The sequence below is a fragment of the Staurois parvus genome, unplaced genomic scaffold (genome assembly GCF_062004578.1).
Source record: "Staurois parvus isolate SC_StPar_1 unplaced genomic scaffold, SC_StPar_1.0 ptg000672l, whole genome shotgun sequence".
Taxonomy (NCBI): Eukaryota; Metazoa; Chordata; class Amphibia; order Anura; family Ranidae; genus Staurois; species Staurois parvus.
The window spans coordinates 3,970,296-3,989,656 of record NW_028318468.1 but is presented as its reverse complement, the minus strand read 5'-3'; the positions used below and the strand labels follow the sequence as shown (position 1 = coordinate 3,989,656).

The window sequence follows — 19,361 nt, the reverse complement described above, 5'->3', positions numbered from 1 at the left end:
AGATTGGTATTCTAGCAGTAAAGTGCTTTGTTCTGTTAAGATAATTTGCCCAATTTTCTTGTCTTGTACATGCAATTTATCTATCACCAAAGAATCAATTGTACATACTGGTTATTTTCTTGTGTTACATATATATATTTTTTTATTTATTTATTTTTTTTCCTGCTACACAGGATCTGGAAGATCGCTTGCATCAAAAATATTCAGAAGAGCTGCAGTCTGTAAAAGATGCCCACAAGCAGGTCATGGACATGCTGCGAGTAGAGATGGAACAGGAGTTGCAGACCTTGCGCTTTGAATTGGAAGATGAAGGCAAAGCCATGCTAGGTATGTTTATCCTTTAAATTATAACAGAAGGCATTTAGGAGTTTTGCTTGCACTATAATCCGCTTATGTAAAAATGTTAGGAATGATTCTGCTTAAAAGAAAAAAATAGATATGTACCGTTCTACAATAAATCTTTAATGGAGTGCTTATATGAGTCACCTTAAAGTGGTGTTAAACACAAGAACAAAAATGTAATAAATTGCAGCGTACCTTTTCTGCATATCTGGTGGTCATACCCCAAAATTCAGAGGTTTTGTGAATCTATATTTCCTCTTATTCAGAAGACCACACTCCGAAAAATTAGGCTTCCGTCCCTCCATTGTCTCTTCCATGATACTCCCTCTTCCTTTAAAGAGCATAAAAACAGTGTGACACCACATTTACTTAATGCTGCTGTCTGATTCCACGCTTTCGGAAACAAGTGTCCTACCCGACCCTTGCTAACTGGAGGAAGGAGGTGGATCAGATTATGGAGGCTGAACGCTGGGTGCATGCAGCACATAATACCCAGGAGAAGTTTCATGATGTTTGGGCTTAGTGGATTTATTACTCCCAGATGAGTAGGCTCTTAGGGACAGGTACGGTTCTTTGATTTTGCATATGCCCTGCCACAGTATTCCAGTTCGCTTACAGATATGCCCAGGTTAATGCCTTCAGGATTCTCATGAGCTTGGTACTGAGGTTTAGGTTGATGCATACTTGTCCACCTGATTACTGTCTACCCTTTTGTTCTCTTATTGTGTTTTGTTTTTTGTTATTTGTGGGTCTGTATGCCTCTATTGTATTGCCACAATGTTGGGCTTCTACTCTATTATTTTGTTGTACTTGTGGGGGACCTCTTAGTTATTCTAGTGAGACACCACTGTGGTATATGGCTTAGTGCATTCCTGAAATAGTGCCTTTTGGAATCTTTGTTCTTTTATGTCATGCTTTGGAGCTTGTAAGATGGCATACTGAGGTTATCAGACTACTGTATGTTCCTTTGAAATTTTTCAATAAAAAGAGATTATATAAAAATAAATGCAGCTTACCAACTCTTAGATGTGGCAACTGCATTTGTTTATGTTTTATAGACTTTTTTCCTTTGTTTTCACCTGGTGATTCAGCCAGTAAGTCTGTTATTTTTCAGCTTCCTTTACCAGGCCAAACTGTCAAGCAAAATTGGCAGTTAGAGGGTTTAGACAAACCAATTAACACTGACAGGGGTGCTTACAATGATCAGCTCTTATTCATTTATGTGAATACTGTACCCCAAAAGCAAAAAAACGTTTATGCTCTTAACAAGCATTGGCTGGAGCTTTGGTTTTAATGCATCAATCAAGTCCATCTAAATCTGCTAGTGCATCTAACACTTCCCTCTTACCAGATTGACAGTGCTGCTGTCCAAAGATGTCTCTGTTGCTCCTCCTTCCTTAAAGCAGAAATAAACCCTCCTATCTTTTTTAGCCAAGGAAGCTACCATCTTACCCTCTGTTTGATCTGCAGCTGTCATGGTGCTGCACATGTGATCAGTTATGAACCAGGCATTTGATGATTTGACAGTTTAGTTGAAAGCACAAGCAAATGTGACAGTTAGCATTCCTGGCATGCCGGGAATAAAACAGTTTTTTTTTAAACCGTTAAATTGATGGGTTTAGTTCCGCTTTAAGACAGGTAGTGTGTTACTGGCCCCGATCACCATGTTAAAATAAGGAAAAAAAATGCCTAACAAATTAAAACGAATGCAGCCACCATATTTACCAATTGGTTACTGCGATATATTAAATTTTTTTGGGAGGGGGTTTAGATAAGCTATTAAGTCCTGTCTATGAGCCACTTTGGTCAGCATCTAGCTCCCCTTAAATGCTGGTCATTTCCAAATGCAGAAACCCAAAGCTTTCATCCAGCTTTCACTGTTTTCTCATAGGACTACTTAAAGGTGAAATTTGATTGATGACTGTGGATTGCTGTACTTTGCACATAAAAGCATAAAGGTAAAGGTAATGCACTGAACACAAAAGGAAATAAAAATTGTTTAGCAGTGTTTATACTTAAAAAGCTAAATCGGTTTTCAGCTACGAAGACACCATTGGTCTCCACCAGGAACGGGTCTCTGCATTACAGCTGCAAACTCTAGACCAGGGGTGTCAAGCTAGTGGCCCTCCAGCTGTTGCGAAACTACAAGTCCCATCATGCCTCTGCCTTTGGGAGTCATGCTTGTAACTGTCAATCTTGCAATGCCTCATGGGACTCATAGTTTGGAAACAGCTGGAGGGCCGCCAGTTTGACACCTGTGCTCTAGACCTACTGCAGGCCACAGAGGCAGTGGGGTTCCCATGAGAACTGTCTGTGACCAAAAGACAGAAGCTGTCACGGATCCACGATCGCTGCCACCAACATACGACAATCGCACGACCGTGACTAACAGTAATACGTCACGCCCACGGCGTCAGACCCCAGACCTTCTCACCAAACTCGTGACCGAAGGACCGGCCGATCTAAAACCGCGGTGTGACGCGCGTAACAAGGCCACACTCAGCTGCACCCAGCACAGCGATTGCCCAGCTAATGGACTACAATCGGTGCCTGCAGCCTAAATGCGCTTGTTACTGGGTCGGGTTAATTACGCAACTAACCCTCTACTGCCACAACCACTTTTGTCGGAGACTGGGAAACTCCCCTTATCAAATATACACTATAATGATTGAAATATTGCTCTATATAGCACGGCCCGCGGACCTGTTATACAGAGATATACCAAACAGTAGCATCTCTTCAAAGGCAGGGATTCGTGAATTGCAAGTAAGCGCTTAGAAATAGTTTAACACTTTCAGAAAGAAAGATTTATTACTAAAAGAGTCAAAACAGGTGCAATACAATATTTACAAAGAGATGTCACAAAAATATATATATATATATATATATGTATATAAAGACACAGCAAAGAGATAATTAGGAAGAAGATTACAGGGTTAAGTTACTTGCCCATATGCTTGGGTTTGCAGATCCAAGTTGTAGAGCAGGGTGATTTCTTGATCTCCTTTTGTTACGATGTTGCTGGGAGATCTCTGTGTGTCTGCTCTAACTCACTTGTCTCTTCTTAAAAGTCCCTCTCAAAGGGGGGGCTCTGACTACACGTTTTGGGAGTGGTCAGTGGGAAACTCTGAATTAACTACAGCTTCATAATCCATGACATGAAACATACAGTTGACCTGAGGAATGTGCAATTACTCTGGTCAGTTTGATAATGTGTGGGCTTACGCCGTTTTGGGTCAATGCTTCCCAGCCCTCTGAGAAATGCTGCCTTATCAGACGTAGGTGAGAAAGGTGACAGCTTTCCCAGACCACTGGCACCACCAGGGATGTCTTACCCCGGTTGACCTACAGCATCTGTCAGGAGATAACGTTTGCCTCTCAGGACTGGAAAGGGGGGATGTGAGGAGTGATCGAGGAATACCTCAAATAACAGAAAAGAACAAGAAAAAGAAGAACTCCGCTTCCAGCTCTGACGAGCTAGTTTGTTACAGAAGCTTCTTCCAATTGTTAACTGTAAGTGGACATTTTTTTATAAAATGTTGCCATATGATAATGCACTAGTGTGCTGCACTATACCCCCTTTATTCCCTCTAGGAGCTGCTGGGTCCCAGCACACTGCCAGCTACACAGAGAGCCTTGCAACTGCTGAATACTCTGCTAGATATTCTTTCTTCCACTACCATTGGATCTGCTGAAGGAGAACTAAGTATACAGACTGCTAAATCATTTTCTTTTGTGGTCAGTGCACTACCTTTACCTATATGCTTTATTTGCTGTGTATTTTGTTCCGTATCATTATTGTGCAGTTGCAAGACCCAAGTTATATTTATGTCACCCATAGGTTAATTCTTTACTTCTGATATTTTGCATTATTTTCTTAGGAAGATTGTGCATGGGTTGAGTTTCAGGTGTCTTTTTGGTTTGGATTTTTTGGTACTTGTACTTTATACAAAGTCAGTGCAGTCTGTGCAGCTGTAATGAATAAAACTGCATTGTGAATATCCACAGTGTCTAGTTGAGCTTTTCTTTACCACTTAAACCATGCTGAGTTTTAAAATGGAACTGTAGAAATTGTTCTTAGCCCCAATGTTTTTGAAATTGGTACTAGCTGCATGTTAAGCTGGCTATATGCTGATCGAATCTTAAGCTGGTTCAGCAGGGACCAGCTGAATTCTGGTCAGGGTTCGGTTATCCCCACTACACAGAAGTTAATAATTTGATCAGCTTCTGTTGAAGGAACATGCTGGAAGCCTTTTGTCGATCAGCTGCTGCAGTCAATTAGTTCCAGCCACTGATCAGTGTATTGTGGTCCTACTGTTGAATACAATGGCCCATCAGAGGGATTCTTCTATCCACTTCATTTGGGTGGATAGATGAATCTGTTAGTTTTTTCTTGGCTAACCATGTAAAGCCGACTTTAGTCATTGGCAGACAGGCTCCAGTTCTACGCAGAGTTCTGATGCAGCAACAGAGCACTCTATAAGATCGCTCTGCAGTACAATGTAAACACTGTGCATCCACATGCAGAAATCCTGGTGGTGTTATCTCTAAAGATATTTTAAGCTCCGACAGCCATCTTCTCATCCAGATCTGTCCAGCCCTCTGCAGCAGCATATCACTGCAATGGTGATCTACTGATAGTAGAATCTCTGGAAATTGTTTTTTTCTTCTGGTGGTGTTAAACACGAAATTGTATCTGAACAAGATGATTAGTTTTCTGTGAAACTGACGTGCTAATGAAATACTGTGCACTCATCAGAAGCATTTCTGATCATTCAACTTACTTTAATACAAGAACACAACTCTTAACAGTCTCAAGACATCTGTGCTTTCTTCTGATTTTTAAATAAATGAATGCATGCAATTATTGTATAAAATGCTAATACAGCCACCCACACAGCGAAACCGCAAATGCTGATCGTGCCACATAGATGTATATTTGAACATATATAATATGCAGCAGGGGAGATTTACTAAAACTGTATTACTCAGAATCTGGTTCAGCTTTGCATAGTAACCAATCAGCTTCTAACTTCAGTTTGTTAAATTAAGCTTTGACAATAAAACATAGAAGCTGACTGGTTACTATGCACAGCTGCACTAGGTTCTGTGTGCACCAGTTTTAGAAGCCTCCCTCCCCCAAATTTATAACACACTAGCTAAAATGCAGCAAAATACAGTATATTGTCATTTTCATTTCTTGCAAATGTCTTGGCCCCTGACATTGTCAAATGCTATCTCACCTAAAATATAAATAATATTTTTTTTAAAAATGCAGCAAAATAACTTGTTAATATCCTAGACTTGAATTGTGTGGCAAAAACAAAAAAGTGAATTTACAGTTAATCAGTCACCAAATACAGCTCCTTGCCTACAACAGCTCAACACACACAATAATAATAATGCACTACAACTTGATGTACATGTAAACAACAGGCTGAATAATATATGACAAAATATTATATGACACAGACAATGCTTAGCAACATGTTGGTCATGTCAGCATGTTAGCATTTTCTTCTGTCCTGCAGTCATGATATGACATAATATGATTATGCCTTGCTTTGCTGGCAAGAGAACCTTTCAGCTTGAGGCCTATATACCTCATACCCAATGGTATGGGCATCTATAGCAGGCCAGCTCTCATTGGCTCTTCCCCCCTCCCAAAAAAAAGAGTGTAAAAAACTACAACGCAATAAATAAAATGTAACTTTAAGATGTATACTGAGAGCACAGACTATGTAATGAAAATATCCATCTTCATCCAGATGTTACTGTAATGCATCAGTCTGCCTGACTCTCTTTTATAATCTGGTGATCCTGGAATACCTTTCCTAGGACGCCTGATAAAACACAAAGTACCACCAAGAAGGTTCACAAAGCCAGCAATTACATCCAAACCAGCATTTGATATTTGAAAGTGATTTTCAACAGAGGGACAGGAAGTAATCTTCTGACTTCAGCATATTTGCTGTGTGTATCGAATAGCAGCAGTAGCTAACTGAATGTTTTCAGTTGTTGCTTGGAAATGTTATTCATATAAGTAAATCAGATAAACAAGTAACAAAATGCCCTCTGGAGTTATGATGAAAAGCCTGCCCTATTATGAAAGAGATTCTGACCAGAGCATCAATTAAGATAGCTCTCTCTGTGCAGCGACAAGGCTGAAGTAACTACCAGAGAATATGATCAATCCAAATAATCCTACAAAATGCCCTAGGCACTGCATTCAAGAGCATTGTGAACCAGTTTACAAAAGAAATAATGAAATTGGGCTATCATACCCAACAATATTACCACCCTTGGAGGGACACGAAAAGGATCTTGGCAACCTGAAAGTAGATACACTATATTGCCAAAAGTATTGGGAAACCCCTCCAAATCATTGCATTCAGGTGTTCCAATCACCTCCATGGCCACAGGTGTAGAAAACCAAGCACCTAGGCACGCAGACTGCTTCTACAAACATTTGTGAAAAAATGGGTCACTCTCAGGAGCTCAGTGAACTCAAGCGTGATACCATGATAGGTTGCCACTTGTGTGATAAATCCATCCATGAAATTTCCTTTCTACTAAATATTTCACAGTCAACTGTTAGTGGTATTATAACAAAGCGGAAGCAACTGGGAACAACAACAACTCAGCCACAAAGTTGTAGGCCATGTAAAATGACAGAGCGGGGTCAGCGCATGCTGAAGCACACAGTCCGCTGAAGTCGCCAACTGTCTGTAGAGTTAATAGCTAAAGAACTTCAAACTTCATGTGGCCCTCAGATTAGAAAAACAACAGTGCGTAGAGAGCTTCATGGAATTGGTTTCCATAGCCGAGCAGCTGCATCCAAGCCTTACATCACCAAGTGCAATGCAAAGTGTCGGATGGTGTAAAGCACACCGCTACTGGACTGTAGAGCAGTGGAGGTTTGTTCTCTGGAGTAACTAATCATGCTTCTCTGTCTGGCAACCCGATGGACGTGTCTGGGTTTGGCAGTTGCCAGGAGAACGGAACTTGCCTGACTGCATTGTGCAAAGTGTAAAGTTTGGTGGAGGGGGGATTATGGTGTGGGGTTGTTTTTCAGGGGTTGGGCTTGGTCCCTTAGTTCCAGTGAAGGGAACTCTTAAGGCCTCAGCATATCAAGACATTTTGGACAATTTCCTTCTTCCAAATTTGTTTAAACAGTTTGGGGATGGTCTCTTCCTGTTCCAGCATGGCTGCACACCAGTTCACAAAGCAAGGTTCATAAAGATATGGATGAGCGAGTTTGGGGTGGAGGAACTTGACTGGCCTGCACAGAGTCTAGATAGAATACCTTTAGGGTGAATTAGAGCAGAGACTGCGAGCCAGGCCTTCTCGTCTGACATCAGTGCCTGATCTCACAAGTACGCTTCTGGAAGAATGGTCAAACGTTCCCATAAACACACTCCTAAACTTTGTGGACAGCCTTCCCAGAAGCTGAAGCTGTTATAGCTGCAAAGGGTAGGCCAACTTAATATTGAACCCTATAGACTAAGACTGGAATGTCATTAAAGTTCATGTGTGTGCAAAGGCAGGCGTTCCAATTATTTTATGTAATATAGTGTATCTAAACCCTTCATTACAAACTTGAGGATATGCAAAATAGGACCAAGAGATTCAGTATTAGAATTTGAGGCATTGCAGAATCAATAATCAATTTAAACACAATGTTTATTACCCTTTTTTTAAGAGCTTTGTCCAGCAATACGACACAAGAGAGTAGAAATTAGAGTCCATAGAGTACGAACTAACCGCAACCCATGTGGTCCACTATGCAGTATTGTAGTAAACTACACCACTACAACACCAAAGAAAGACTTCTTCACCGAGGTGCCACAGATTAGGGGAACCACTGTGAGGCCTCTGCTGACTAACTACGGTGGAATAAGTACCATTCTATATTGTTTTTGTTTACATTGCTGAAAACCATTAACTACTTTATATTGAATTTAGGTGAAAGTGAGTAGGACTGCAGGAGTGTAGTACTTCCTGGACCCATCTGAACACATGGTAGGGGCCAGATCTTCTTTAATTCCCCTGTATATTGTGAATTTACCCATTACTGTTTGACACATAACCCACCTAAGTGAACTTCTTTAGTTTCCATTTATTATCTCCAACACAATCAACTCTCACAGATTTAGCACTAACACAGCGACACCTACACATTTATGGGTATGCACTGTGATTCTGCCCAGACTCATGTCATGTCATGGTTGGTCTATTTAATTGATGACCAAAATAGTTTTGTTTGTAAACCCTGGCAGCAGACTAGGAGCATGCAATAAAGAAATATTACTGGACTTAATCAATAAGAGAATAATAGCTACTCCACTATAATCTCTTAAGGTTCTGGATGGCCCATGCCCTTCTCATGTCCTATCCAAACATGATTGCTTAATCAACAACAATCAGAGCTATCATTGGTGCCACCCAGGGGAAGACTGACAATTCATGGGGCCCCCGGGCAATAGGGGATCATGGGGCCCCTGTGTCCTTGCCCAAACTCAAAAAAACCTATGAAAAAGGTGGCATCTCACCAGGGGCATCTCATGGGGCCCCCTACTGACCGCAGGCCCTCGGGCAGTACTTGAGTTTCCAAATGGTCAGTCTGCCCCTGGTGCCACCTGTACACCCTGGTGATGGAAACTGCAAACTTTACTTGAGCACTCAAGGTGACTGCTTATTGTGGCTCTCACCCTTTTTCACCCCAATCTGCTTGCCTTTCTTCTCAATCCCCTCCTCCCTACCAGAGACGAATCCGATGGCAGCCAAAACTGGGATGCATAATAATAATAATAATATCTATTTCTTAATCAAATTACCATATTGTAACCTAATGTACAAGGCATGAACTCCCCAAACAAAAAAGTGAAGGCCTTTCAACACTTTAAAACTTTTTTCATGCCAACATTGCTTACAAGAAAAACATTTTCAATGTCTTACTGCCCGTGCTACTTTCGTGTCTCTTACCCTACAATATACTGTACACAGCCAATGCATTTGTCAAACAGATAGGGGTCCTCGCGGAATTTATGAGAAATGTCCCCTTCATTTTGGAACACTCAATATCTGATACTGAAGAAAAATGCCCCCTCGGGGATCAACTTAATAAAGTTACCATAATTACATATTATGCCCCAAATGATAAACATGCTGTATAGCAAACACCTGTTCAGTATCACACAATTGCATGCATGAGAGACATTTATTATAAGAGTGGATTCCAGCATTAAGCACCACCTTGACTAGAAGCCATGTAAAGATGTAAACAATATGGAGTCAGATCATCATATCATTCTTATATCAAGAGTTCCTCTATAACTGTTTTTCTGTTCTTGAATTCTTCTGGTATTTTATAATCTTGTTATTGTTGGGACATCTGTGGTTTCTCTTATCCAGAAATAGTTGTCTGAACATTGTCAAGACCATTTCTCAGAAATCACTATTTTGATAAAAAGTCCTTTTTTGCGTAATCATATTTTGAGTTATTATGACAAGTAACCTTTATTTATGTCCAAGAGGTCAGTGCGACCATATCTGGTGTTGAGACAATCAGTTAGGAATTTCTCGTGATTTCTCGTGATATGCCCTAGCTTGAAAACCATGTTGAAGGTTTCCTATAAAACATCCACCCATGTATCCATCTGTATCACATTGACTCTGTATGCTCGGTGATCCAATGTACATTGTATTTCTTCAGTAAACTTATATCAGACGAATGCAACAGAATTGGCATTCATGTTCTTCATTGTAAAGGCGTACTTAACATTGGTGCCCCCGAATTGTGTCTTCTTGACTTCATCTCCACCTCCGGCTCGCAACCCGAGCCTTCTGCACACTCCTCTCTCACTACTCAACTGATGCCTGGAGAGAGATGCACCAAAGAAAACAGGGCTACATCCACCTCTCTCATCCCCGTCAGGTATATTGCAGAATAGATCACATCTTTCTATCCATATAAACCTTACCTCTGTTGTGCTCCTGTAAAATATACATTATTCCATGATCTGACCATGATGCTATCTTATCAACATTCCCCTTATTACATGTTAAGCCGCAAGACAGTGGATGGACCCTTAACAAATCTATGCTGAGCAACCGAGCAGTACATCAAAAGATCACCAAATCATTAAACTTCTCTCCAGATATGACACCTGAAGCACTCGGGTGCACACACAAAGCATTCATTAGAGAGAGAGAATAAACCAACTTACCTTCAAAAACAATGTACCCAGAAAATCACCCAACTAGAAGCAAAATACACACCTCTGAATGCTCAGCATAAATCCTCTCCCTCTCCAGTCCTTAGAAAGGAACTGACTGAAATCCAAACCCAGCTGAATTTCTATTCAGCCTGTCAAGCTGAAAAGCAAATAAATGGACTAAAAAACTTCCATTTACATCCATGGCAATAAACTATATACACCTTTAGCTAACAGGTTGTGCAAATCAGACCCATGTATTAAACCTATGCAGTTAAAAAGTCAACAAGACTACACGAGTAACCCATCTAAAACATTCCAAAAATTTTAAAAAACTCCTAAAATACTCATAAACACTTGACAACATTGTACCAAGCCCCACAAGCCTATGCTTAGATGGTGGCTAAAAGATTGTTTATGACATTACATTACCCCACATTCTTGATGAACTTCAGCTACCCGAGACACCTCACTCTTTACAGAATGTAAAACTGGACATTAAATCTTTAAAGCCTCAAGAACAACCCGGGCCCAGATACTTTCATGGCTTGATACTAAGAAGAAAAAATCTGTGGAAATACTAGTGCCACAGCTAGTTTTTTATTATAATACATTCTTGTTTGGGCTTTTGGGAGATGATACCTTGCAAGCCTCCATCTGTAGACTACCTAAACCCAACAGTGACAGCACGCCATGGACTAGATATCACCCTATCTCGTTTCTTAATCTGAATGCCAAAATATTAGTGAAAGATACACGTTTAAACAGCGGCATAGATAGGATAGGTTTCATACACTAAACAAGATAGGATAACATTCGCAGGATCCTCCAATTGGTTTATTGATTTATGGCATTTCCCAGCCTTCTTGGTATCTTTTTTTGCATTTAAGAAGGCTCTCAACCTGGTTCTGTGGTTATACCTATCACTCCTTCTAGAGAGCTGGGATTTCAGTCTTAATTTCCACAAATGGGTAGATTCCCTATACAATATCCCGAGGGCATTCATACAATACTTAGGCTTCCACTCATCCCTCTTTGCTGTAGCCAGAGGAAATATGTTGGGATATCCATTTTCCCCACTACTATTTGCCCCGGCAATTGAACACCTAGCAACAACCATCCAACACAACCCAAATGTCAGAGGCCTAGATTTAGCAAGATATGACCATAAGTTTAACCTTTTTTCAGACAATGTCTTCATGTTCCTAACCAATCCACTGACTTCTTTAACTAACTTATTTGTGGAAAAATTGCAACAAATCTCAGGACTCCCGATCAACAATAAGAAACATCATCAATATCATTATCCCTCAAGAGATCCTTTCTCAACTCCAAGCAACCTTCTCCTTTTCTTGGGAATCTCAACGCATACCATATCTAGGGATCTATATCACTCTCTCCCTACTTCGTCTCCCCCTTAAATTGTGGAACAGATATCAAATATCTTGGCTAGGACACATAGCAGCAGTTAAAATGACTCCACCCATTTTGTGTGTACCTGATTAAAGTACCCCTCATATACTCTGCATAGTACAAAATCAACCACTCTTCATTGTTTGGGGCAAAGGTAGACCCCATGTGAACTGCAAGACTCTTTTGCAACCACAACATCGAGGTGGCCTATATGTCCCACACCTGGCCTACTACTGTCCTCCATTACAGATAGCCAAACTCACAGGATACAATAACATCTTCAGCCTTCCCCTTTGGGTTTCCATAAAGGCTTTGAAACAGGCCCCATCTCAGCAGAGGTACTACTGTGGATTCCCCTACAATTACGAAATTGAATTCCCAACTCCATAATATGCCATTCTTTGCAGGTATGGGACAATGGGAAATACTCTGGTAAACTAATGTCCCCTTATGCCCCACTAGCATCTTTTATCCCTAATTTCATATTCCTTATGGGATACCTGGGCTGGCCCGATTTAAATGGTGGGCTTATAAGAACATGCATTGTATTACAGTATCTATAGTTTAGTGTCCCTCATGTGAGGACCTAAAGTGTAATTAAACCCATATCATTAAAATCATCAATAAAGGCTGTATTACTTGCTGTTCATACTCACTCAGACATTATGGGATTCATTTTCTGTATTCTGCAAAAAACATGGTTGATCCTGCGGTTCTCTGTCTCCCCCTCCTGTCCATGTTCCCACTGCAGTTGTGGATTTTGTAGAGCAGTGCTGGCAGCCCATTTGAATACAGAGTCACACATGTGGGCGTATACACAGTATTAACCAGCTAAACACAGTCAATGGGGACAGGATATTATATCTTGAAGTAAAAATTTATGGAGGAATCACCTAAGATCCTAAGACACAGGCTGGAGGGGCATGACACAGCCTGTGACTGCAAGAAATCTGCCTATACCATGCTATTGGCAAATAATAAAGATTTGATTTCAAATATATATTTGTATGACAATTTAAAACTGTTTATTGATATTTATTATTTATTTTTAATCTATATCCCAAAGGATGTTTTTTTTTTCTATTTTGAACATGTGACCAGCAGCAGAGGACTAGAAGCGCCTCTTGCTACTGTTTCCATACAGACAGGCTGGGAAGGAGTTGGGTCACGTGACAGCTTTATTTCAATTAGGAAAAAAGGTCCTTTTTTTAATTAAAATAATTAGGACATTTTCAGATACCTCTAGATCAAAAATGTTGTTGCTCAGACAATGAAACAATAATTTTCCCTTCAGACGTTGTTTCAGCATACAGTGGGGATCGAAAGTTTGGGCACCCAAGCTAAAAATTTGTATTAATGTGCATAAAGAAGCCAAGGAAAGATGAAAAAATCTCCAAAAGGCATCAAATTACAGATTAGACATTCTTATAATATGTCAACAAAAGTTAGATTTTATTTCCATCATTTACACTTTCAAAATAACAGAAAACAAAAAAATGGCATCTGCAAAAGTTTGGGCACCCTGCAGAGTTAATATCTTGTACTGCCCCCTTTGGCAAGTATCACAGCTTGTAAACGCTTTTTGTAGCCAGGCAAGAGTCTTTCAATTCTTGTTTGAGGTATCTTTGCCCATTCTTCCTTACAAAAGTCTTCCAGTTCTTTGAGATTTCTGGGCTGTCTGTCACACACTGCTCTTTTAAGGTCTATCCATAGATTTTCAATTATGTTGAGGTCAGGGTATTGTGAAGGCCATGGCAAAACCTTCAGTTTACGCCTCTTGATGTAATTCCCCGCGGATTTCGAGGTGTGTTTAGGATCATTATCCATTTGTAGAAGCCATCCTCTCTTTCACTTCAGCTTTTTCACAGATGGCATCAAGTTACCATCCAAAATTTGCTGAAATTTTATTGAATCCATTTTTCCTTCTACTCGTGAGATGTTCCCTGTGCCACTGGCTGCAACACAACCCCAAAGCATGATTGATTCAACCCCATGCTTAACAGTTGGACAGAGGTTCTTTTCATTAAATTCTGTGCCCCTTCTTCTCCAAACGTACCTTTGCTCATTCCGGCCAAAAAGTTCAATTTTAACCTCATCGGTCCACAGAACTTGTTTCCAAAATGCATCAGGCTTGTCTATATGTTCATTTGCAAAGTTCAAACAATGATTTTTGTGGTGAGGACGTAGAAGAGGTTTTCTTCTGATGACTCTTCCATGAAGACCATATTTGTACAAGTATCTCTTTATAGTGGAATAGTGTACCACAACTCCAGTGTCTGCCAGATCTTTCTGGAGGGATCGTGCAGTCAAACGTGGGTTTTGAATTGTTTTTCTCACAATCCTGCGAGCTGTTCTGTCTGATATTTTTCTTGGTCTTCCAGATCTTGCTTTAACTTCCACTGTTCCTGATGACTGCCATTTCTTAATTACATTCCAAACAGAGGATATTGACATCTGAAAACGCTTTGCTATCTTCTTATAGCTTTCTCCAGCTTTGTGAGCGTCAACTATTTTCAGTTTCAGTTTTCTAGACAACTGCTTAGAAGAACCCATGGTGCTGATTGTTAGGGCAAGGTCAGATGAGTCTGGGCATTTAAAACCTTTGAGATTGACATCACCTGGTCTTCCCAGACGATGATTGAGAACAATCCATGACACTGGCAGGTCTCAGCTTGGCAAAGGGGGCAGTGCATGCTATAAATTCTGCAGGGTGCCCAAACTTTTGCAGACGCCATTTTTTTGTTTTCTGTTATTTTGAAAGTGTAAATGATGGAAATAAAATCTAACTTTTGTTGACATATTATAAGAATGTCTAATCTGTAATTTGATGCCTTTTGGAAATTTTTCCATCTTTCCTTGGCTTCTTTATGCACATTAATACAAATTTTTAGCTGGGGTGCCCAAACTTTCGATCCCCACTGTACATGCTTACACAAGCCCACATCGAAAAGGATCATCCTAAATATCTACATATGGCACAATCTTAGAAGATCTAGCAACCAACCCCCTCACCTATGTGGCAAAATAGGAGAGAGACTTAGGGAGTGGTATGGACCAGGAGGAAACAAATATGGTAGACCATAGCCCACTGCTTTATAAATGCTTCAGTCATAGATAATGGTACATGGTCATTTCATGGTACATGGTCCTACAACATCTAGCAAAATTTGTGCCAGCTGCCTTGTAAATAGTCTTCCTGGGATTTCAGTCGCAGAGCCCTCTCTTTTATATACGATAGGAATTCCCTAAAATCAAGACATTCTGGACCAGCGTGTATCAGTTACTGTACCCTATACTGGGCAAGGGTATACAAAAATCAACTAGGGAAGCATTGATGAACCTGAAACCATTAGAATACACAAAATCATAATTTTGTCTTCTGATTTTTTAGCAGCAAAGCAGACCCTGGCAAAGGGCAGGTGGTCCTCCATCCCTACAATCACCCAGTTGAAACTTGCGATGACAATGTTCTTGCTTCATGAGAAAATGAATGAATGATTGAATACATTCATACAATACATGCTTCAGTACTCCAATATTTGTTAAAAAAAAAAATTTCTTACTGTATATGTTATCCTTGTACTCACAACATGTTACGAATGGCATACATGCTGTATCTAGAGGTGCACTAATTACATTAAAGATCCTTTATACTACTAACTAGTATTTTTTAATTGTTTCCATTTTCTAATAAAAACCTATAAACTTAGTAAATGCAAATCTGCTTCCAAATGAAAGACCAATCCCCTCCCAAATGCAAAAATAAGAATTGCTGAAGTACTGTATGGGGAAAAGGCTCTGGTCCTGGAATAGGTTAACAATTAATTGTTTCTGTATTTTAATATTAACATTTTGTAAAATATGTGTTTTTGTTGAAATACAAGTTTTGTTTGTGTTCTGTATATGTCAGCTTTCTACATTATGACCCATAAAACACAGTGCTGTATTTGTTTCTTGGAATGCAGCATCTCTGCGCTCAGAGCTTAATCATCAACATGCGGCAGCCATTGACCAATTAAGGAACCATCATCATCAGGAAATGGAAGCTGCTGCAGAAGAACTTGAAAGACATAAGGATCTCAGCAGACGACAGGTAAATCAGTGCAATGCTAGAGAGATATGAATGTGACTTTTTGATTTTGCCATGTTAACGTACAATATATACTAGATAGATGTTTAACAGCAATGAATCTGATGACTGGGGTCTGGTTTTTACTTAAAAGAGTAAAATGTGGCTAATACAATTCTTGCTTAGTTAAATGACAATTGATTCTTGCAATGCTTCTGGCAGCAACTACATCTCTTAGGTTTTTACGATTTGTAGCCACAGTTAACAAGCTAGAGTCAGATGTCAATTATATGAGCTTTGCTTGCATCTGGGCTGCTTTTCTTTTGTATATAAGAAAGCTGCCATCTTGGCCTCTGTTTGATTTGTATTTGCCATGGTGCTGCACATATGATCAGTTATGACACCAAACATGTAATAGCTTAACATCTTGGTTGAGAACACAAGCAAACTGTGACGGCACGCCTTGAATTTAGTCACAGTTAAGTCAATGGGTTCTGTTCCTCTTTAAAGCAGCTTAGAAGCAGCTCAAACCAACTGCTTGTCGCAGCACAGAAGCAAGTAAAGGTAACTCAGAAGCAAGCCATTATCCTCTTAAAGCACTTAAAATCATATTCCATTTATATTGCTTCTGACTTTGGTGTCCCATGTACATAAACCCATAACCACTTCAATACCGGCCACTTTTACCCCCTTTCTGCCCAGGCCAATTTTCAGCTTTCGGCACTCTAACCCTTTGAATGACAATTATGCGGTCATGCAATGCTGTACCCAAACTAAATTTTTAGCATTTTGTTCACCCAACTAGAGCTTTCTTTTGGTGGTATTTAATCACCACTGGGGTTTTTATTTTTTGATAAATTAACAAACAAAAATGGAAAATTTTGAAAAAAAACACATTTTTCTTTGTTTCTGTTATAAAAGTTTGCAAATAAATAATTTCTCATAAATTTAGGCCAAGATGTATTCTGCTACATTTCTTTGGTGAAAATAACCCAAATCAGTATTTATTATTTAGTCTGTAAGAAAGTTATCGAGTTCACAAACTGGTATACAGTATATCTGAAAATTGATCAATGAAGTACTGACGGCCAATCTAATTTCTTGAGACTCAAAACTGTTAGGACGGTACAAATATCCCCAAAATGACCCCTTTTTGCAAAGTAGACAGTCCAAGGTATTTAGTAAGAGGCATGGCGAGTTTTTTGAAGTTGTAATTTTTTTGTCATAATTGTTTGGAAAATTAAGAAACTAAAAAAAAATTTTCCTTTTTTATTTTGTTTTACATACTGACACCATTGCAGCACAGCGTCATCATATAACTGGTGTGGCAGTGATCAGGTTCACTGACTGGTGACAGTACGGGGAAAAAAAATGAATATTTGTTTTCAATTTTTTTTTTTTTTTTTTTTTTTTGCTACTTTTTTTCTTTTTTTAAGATTTTTTTTTCATAATATACTGTATAATGTTACCATAGTAACTTTGGGGAAGTGATCAGTATTATTTTTTACATATGATTGCTTATAGCAAAGAATTTCTTGCTATAAGCAAGCATTTAACTGAATGAAATCGATTTATTCAGGTTTTTTTGTTGTGATTAGCTGTGATTGGCCACAGGTAATTACATGACACAGATAAGCTGTGATCGGCCCAGTCTGTACATGTGATCACTGTGATCAATGACAGCTAGTGACACAATTGTATACAATGGATGGCATGAAAAGAAGTTATCCACTGTTTACAGTTGTCATGTGACCTGCTGTGATTGGTCACAGCAGGTCACATGGTACTGGCAATGGGCTAGTACACAGATCTGTCATCGGCTGTGTCCAAGGTACACTGCTAGTGACAGATCTCGCCATAGCGGCGCCCCACAGGCACACACGAGGCACGATCCGGAAAGGACGTCATTCTGCTATTGACTGTGCGGGAACAGCTTAAAAATATTTTGAATAAATCAACAATAACTGGAAATACACAGTTTGGAAACTATTTATCTGCTAAAACATAATGGGTCCTTCCTCCCACAACTCCAGAGTGGTTTTTTATACCTCCCATCTGCAGATTTTGAAAATGAAGGACAAATCAGTGCAGAAATAGATTTTGGCACACCACAACAAAATGTGGACATGGTTTAAAGGTTAAATAAAGCCTTCTTGCAGTGTACAAGGAAAACATATGCCCCAGTTCATATTCTCTTCTATTTTTCTCTTTGGTAGTGGTGAGGCTCTCTCCTTTTATTGTTTTTGTTTTATAATGTGTATTGATTCGTGTTTACTGCAATTAAAGATTTATACATTTTTCTTATTACAAGCTGCAGTTTGACCTCTGTTGGACCCGCTTGACTTCGGCATCTTGTGCCTCTGTCATTTTTTTCCCTTCTCTTTCCCGCAGTTCATATATCCACAAAATTTGCCTTAATTTTAATGCCACATTTTTTTAATGTAACATTCTTACAGAAACATATAAAAGTCAAGACACAATCACTTTTTTAAAATTTAAAGTGAAACTTCACCCTAAAAGGAAAGTTCCTCTTTTTTTTAATCCTGCCCCCCCCCCCCCAATACTTTTGGCACTTTTTTTGGAGGGGTGGGTACATATTTTTGGCAGGTACCTGCTCCCTCTTCTGTTGCAACCACTTAAGCAATCAGAGCAGACGTTTGGCCCCCCTCCCTGCCAACTTCTGAGACATGTCATAGGTCCCAGGAGGCTGCGGGTCCATTCACAAAGCACAGCGTGACTTGCACATGTGCAGTGGGAAGCCAGCTGCGAAGTCGCAGGGAGTCAAAGCAGGCTTTCTACATCCAGGAAGGCGGCACTGGGGACCATTGATGAACTGGCTTAGGTGGCGACAGCACTGGAAACGTGGACAGGTAGGTATCCTATTAATAAAAGTAGCAGCTACAGTATTTGATTTTAATTTTATTTTTTACGAGCTGAAGAACCACTTTAAAGTCTTTAATAGCATTAGCTTTTCTACAAACAGAATATAGACAAAGAGCTAGCACATTTCCTCATCTTACCTTAAAAAACAGCTTTACTAAAACACTGCATACCAGCCAGCAACTGATGAGACAATAAACACATTGGTCAAAATTGAATGTATAGTATAGATAACAGCATACAGTGGTCAGGTATATGTAACTTGCAACAAAGCACACAGAATGCAAGGGTCAGGACAATGACATAATGTAGCAGGGGTTAGGGATAAGTAAAGTACAGCTCAGCTTCTAGGCCTCATGCATACCACACATAAAAAATGCTGCTTATACAGGCTTTGGGTGTTTTTCCTTCAGTCTGTATAAGCAACTCTATGTTAGCCT

The 19,361-nt window shown here is 39.7% G+C and overlaps 1 protein-coding gene across 6 annotated transcripts in view; it reads left to right on the top strand.

The window, feature by feature from the left end:
- FAM184A (family with sequence similarity 184 member A) overlaps positions 1 to 19,361 on the top strand; it is a 327,003-nt gene that overhangs the window by 279,529 nt on the left and 28,113 nt on the right. For all 6 annotated transcript variants that reach the window (XM_089652182.1, XM_089652183.1, XM_089652184.1 and 3 more), the window contains 2 exons: positions 174 to 327; positions 15,938 to 16,065. In XM_089652182.1, coding sequence (XP_089508308.1) covers positions 174 to 327; positions 15,938 to 16,065 — 282 coding nt within the window. The remainder of the gene's footprint in view (positions 1 to 173; positions 328 to 15,937; positions 16,066 to 19,361) is intronic.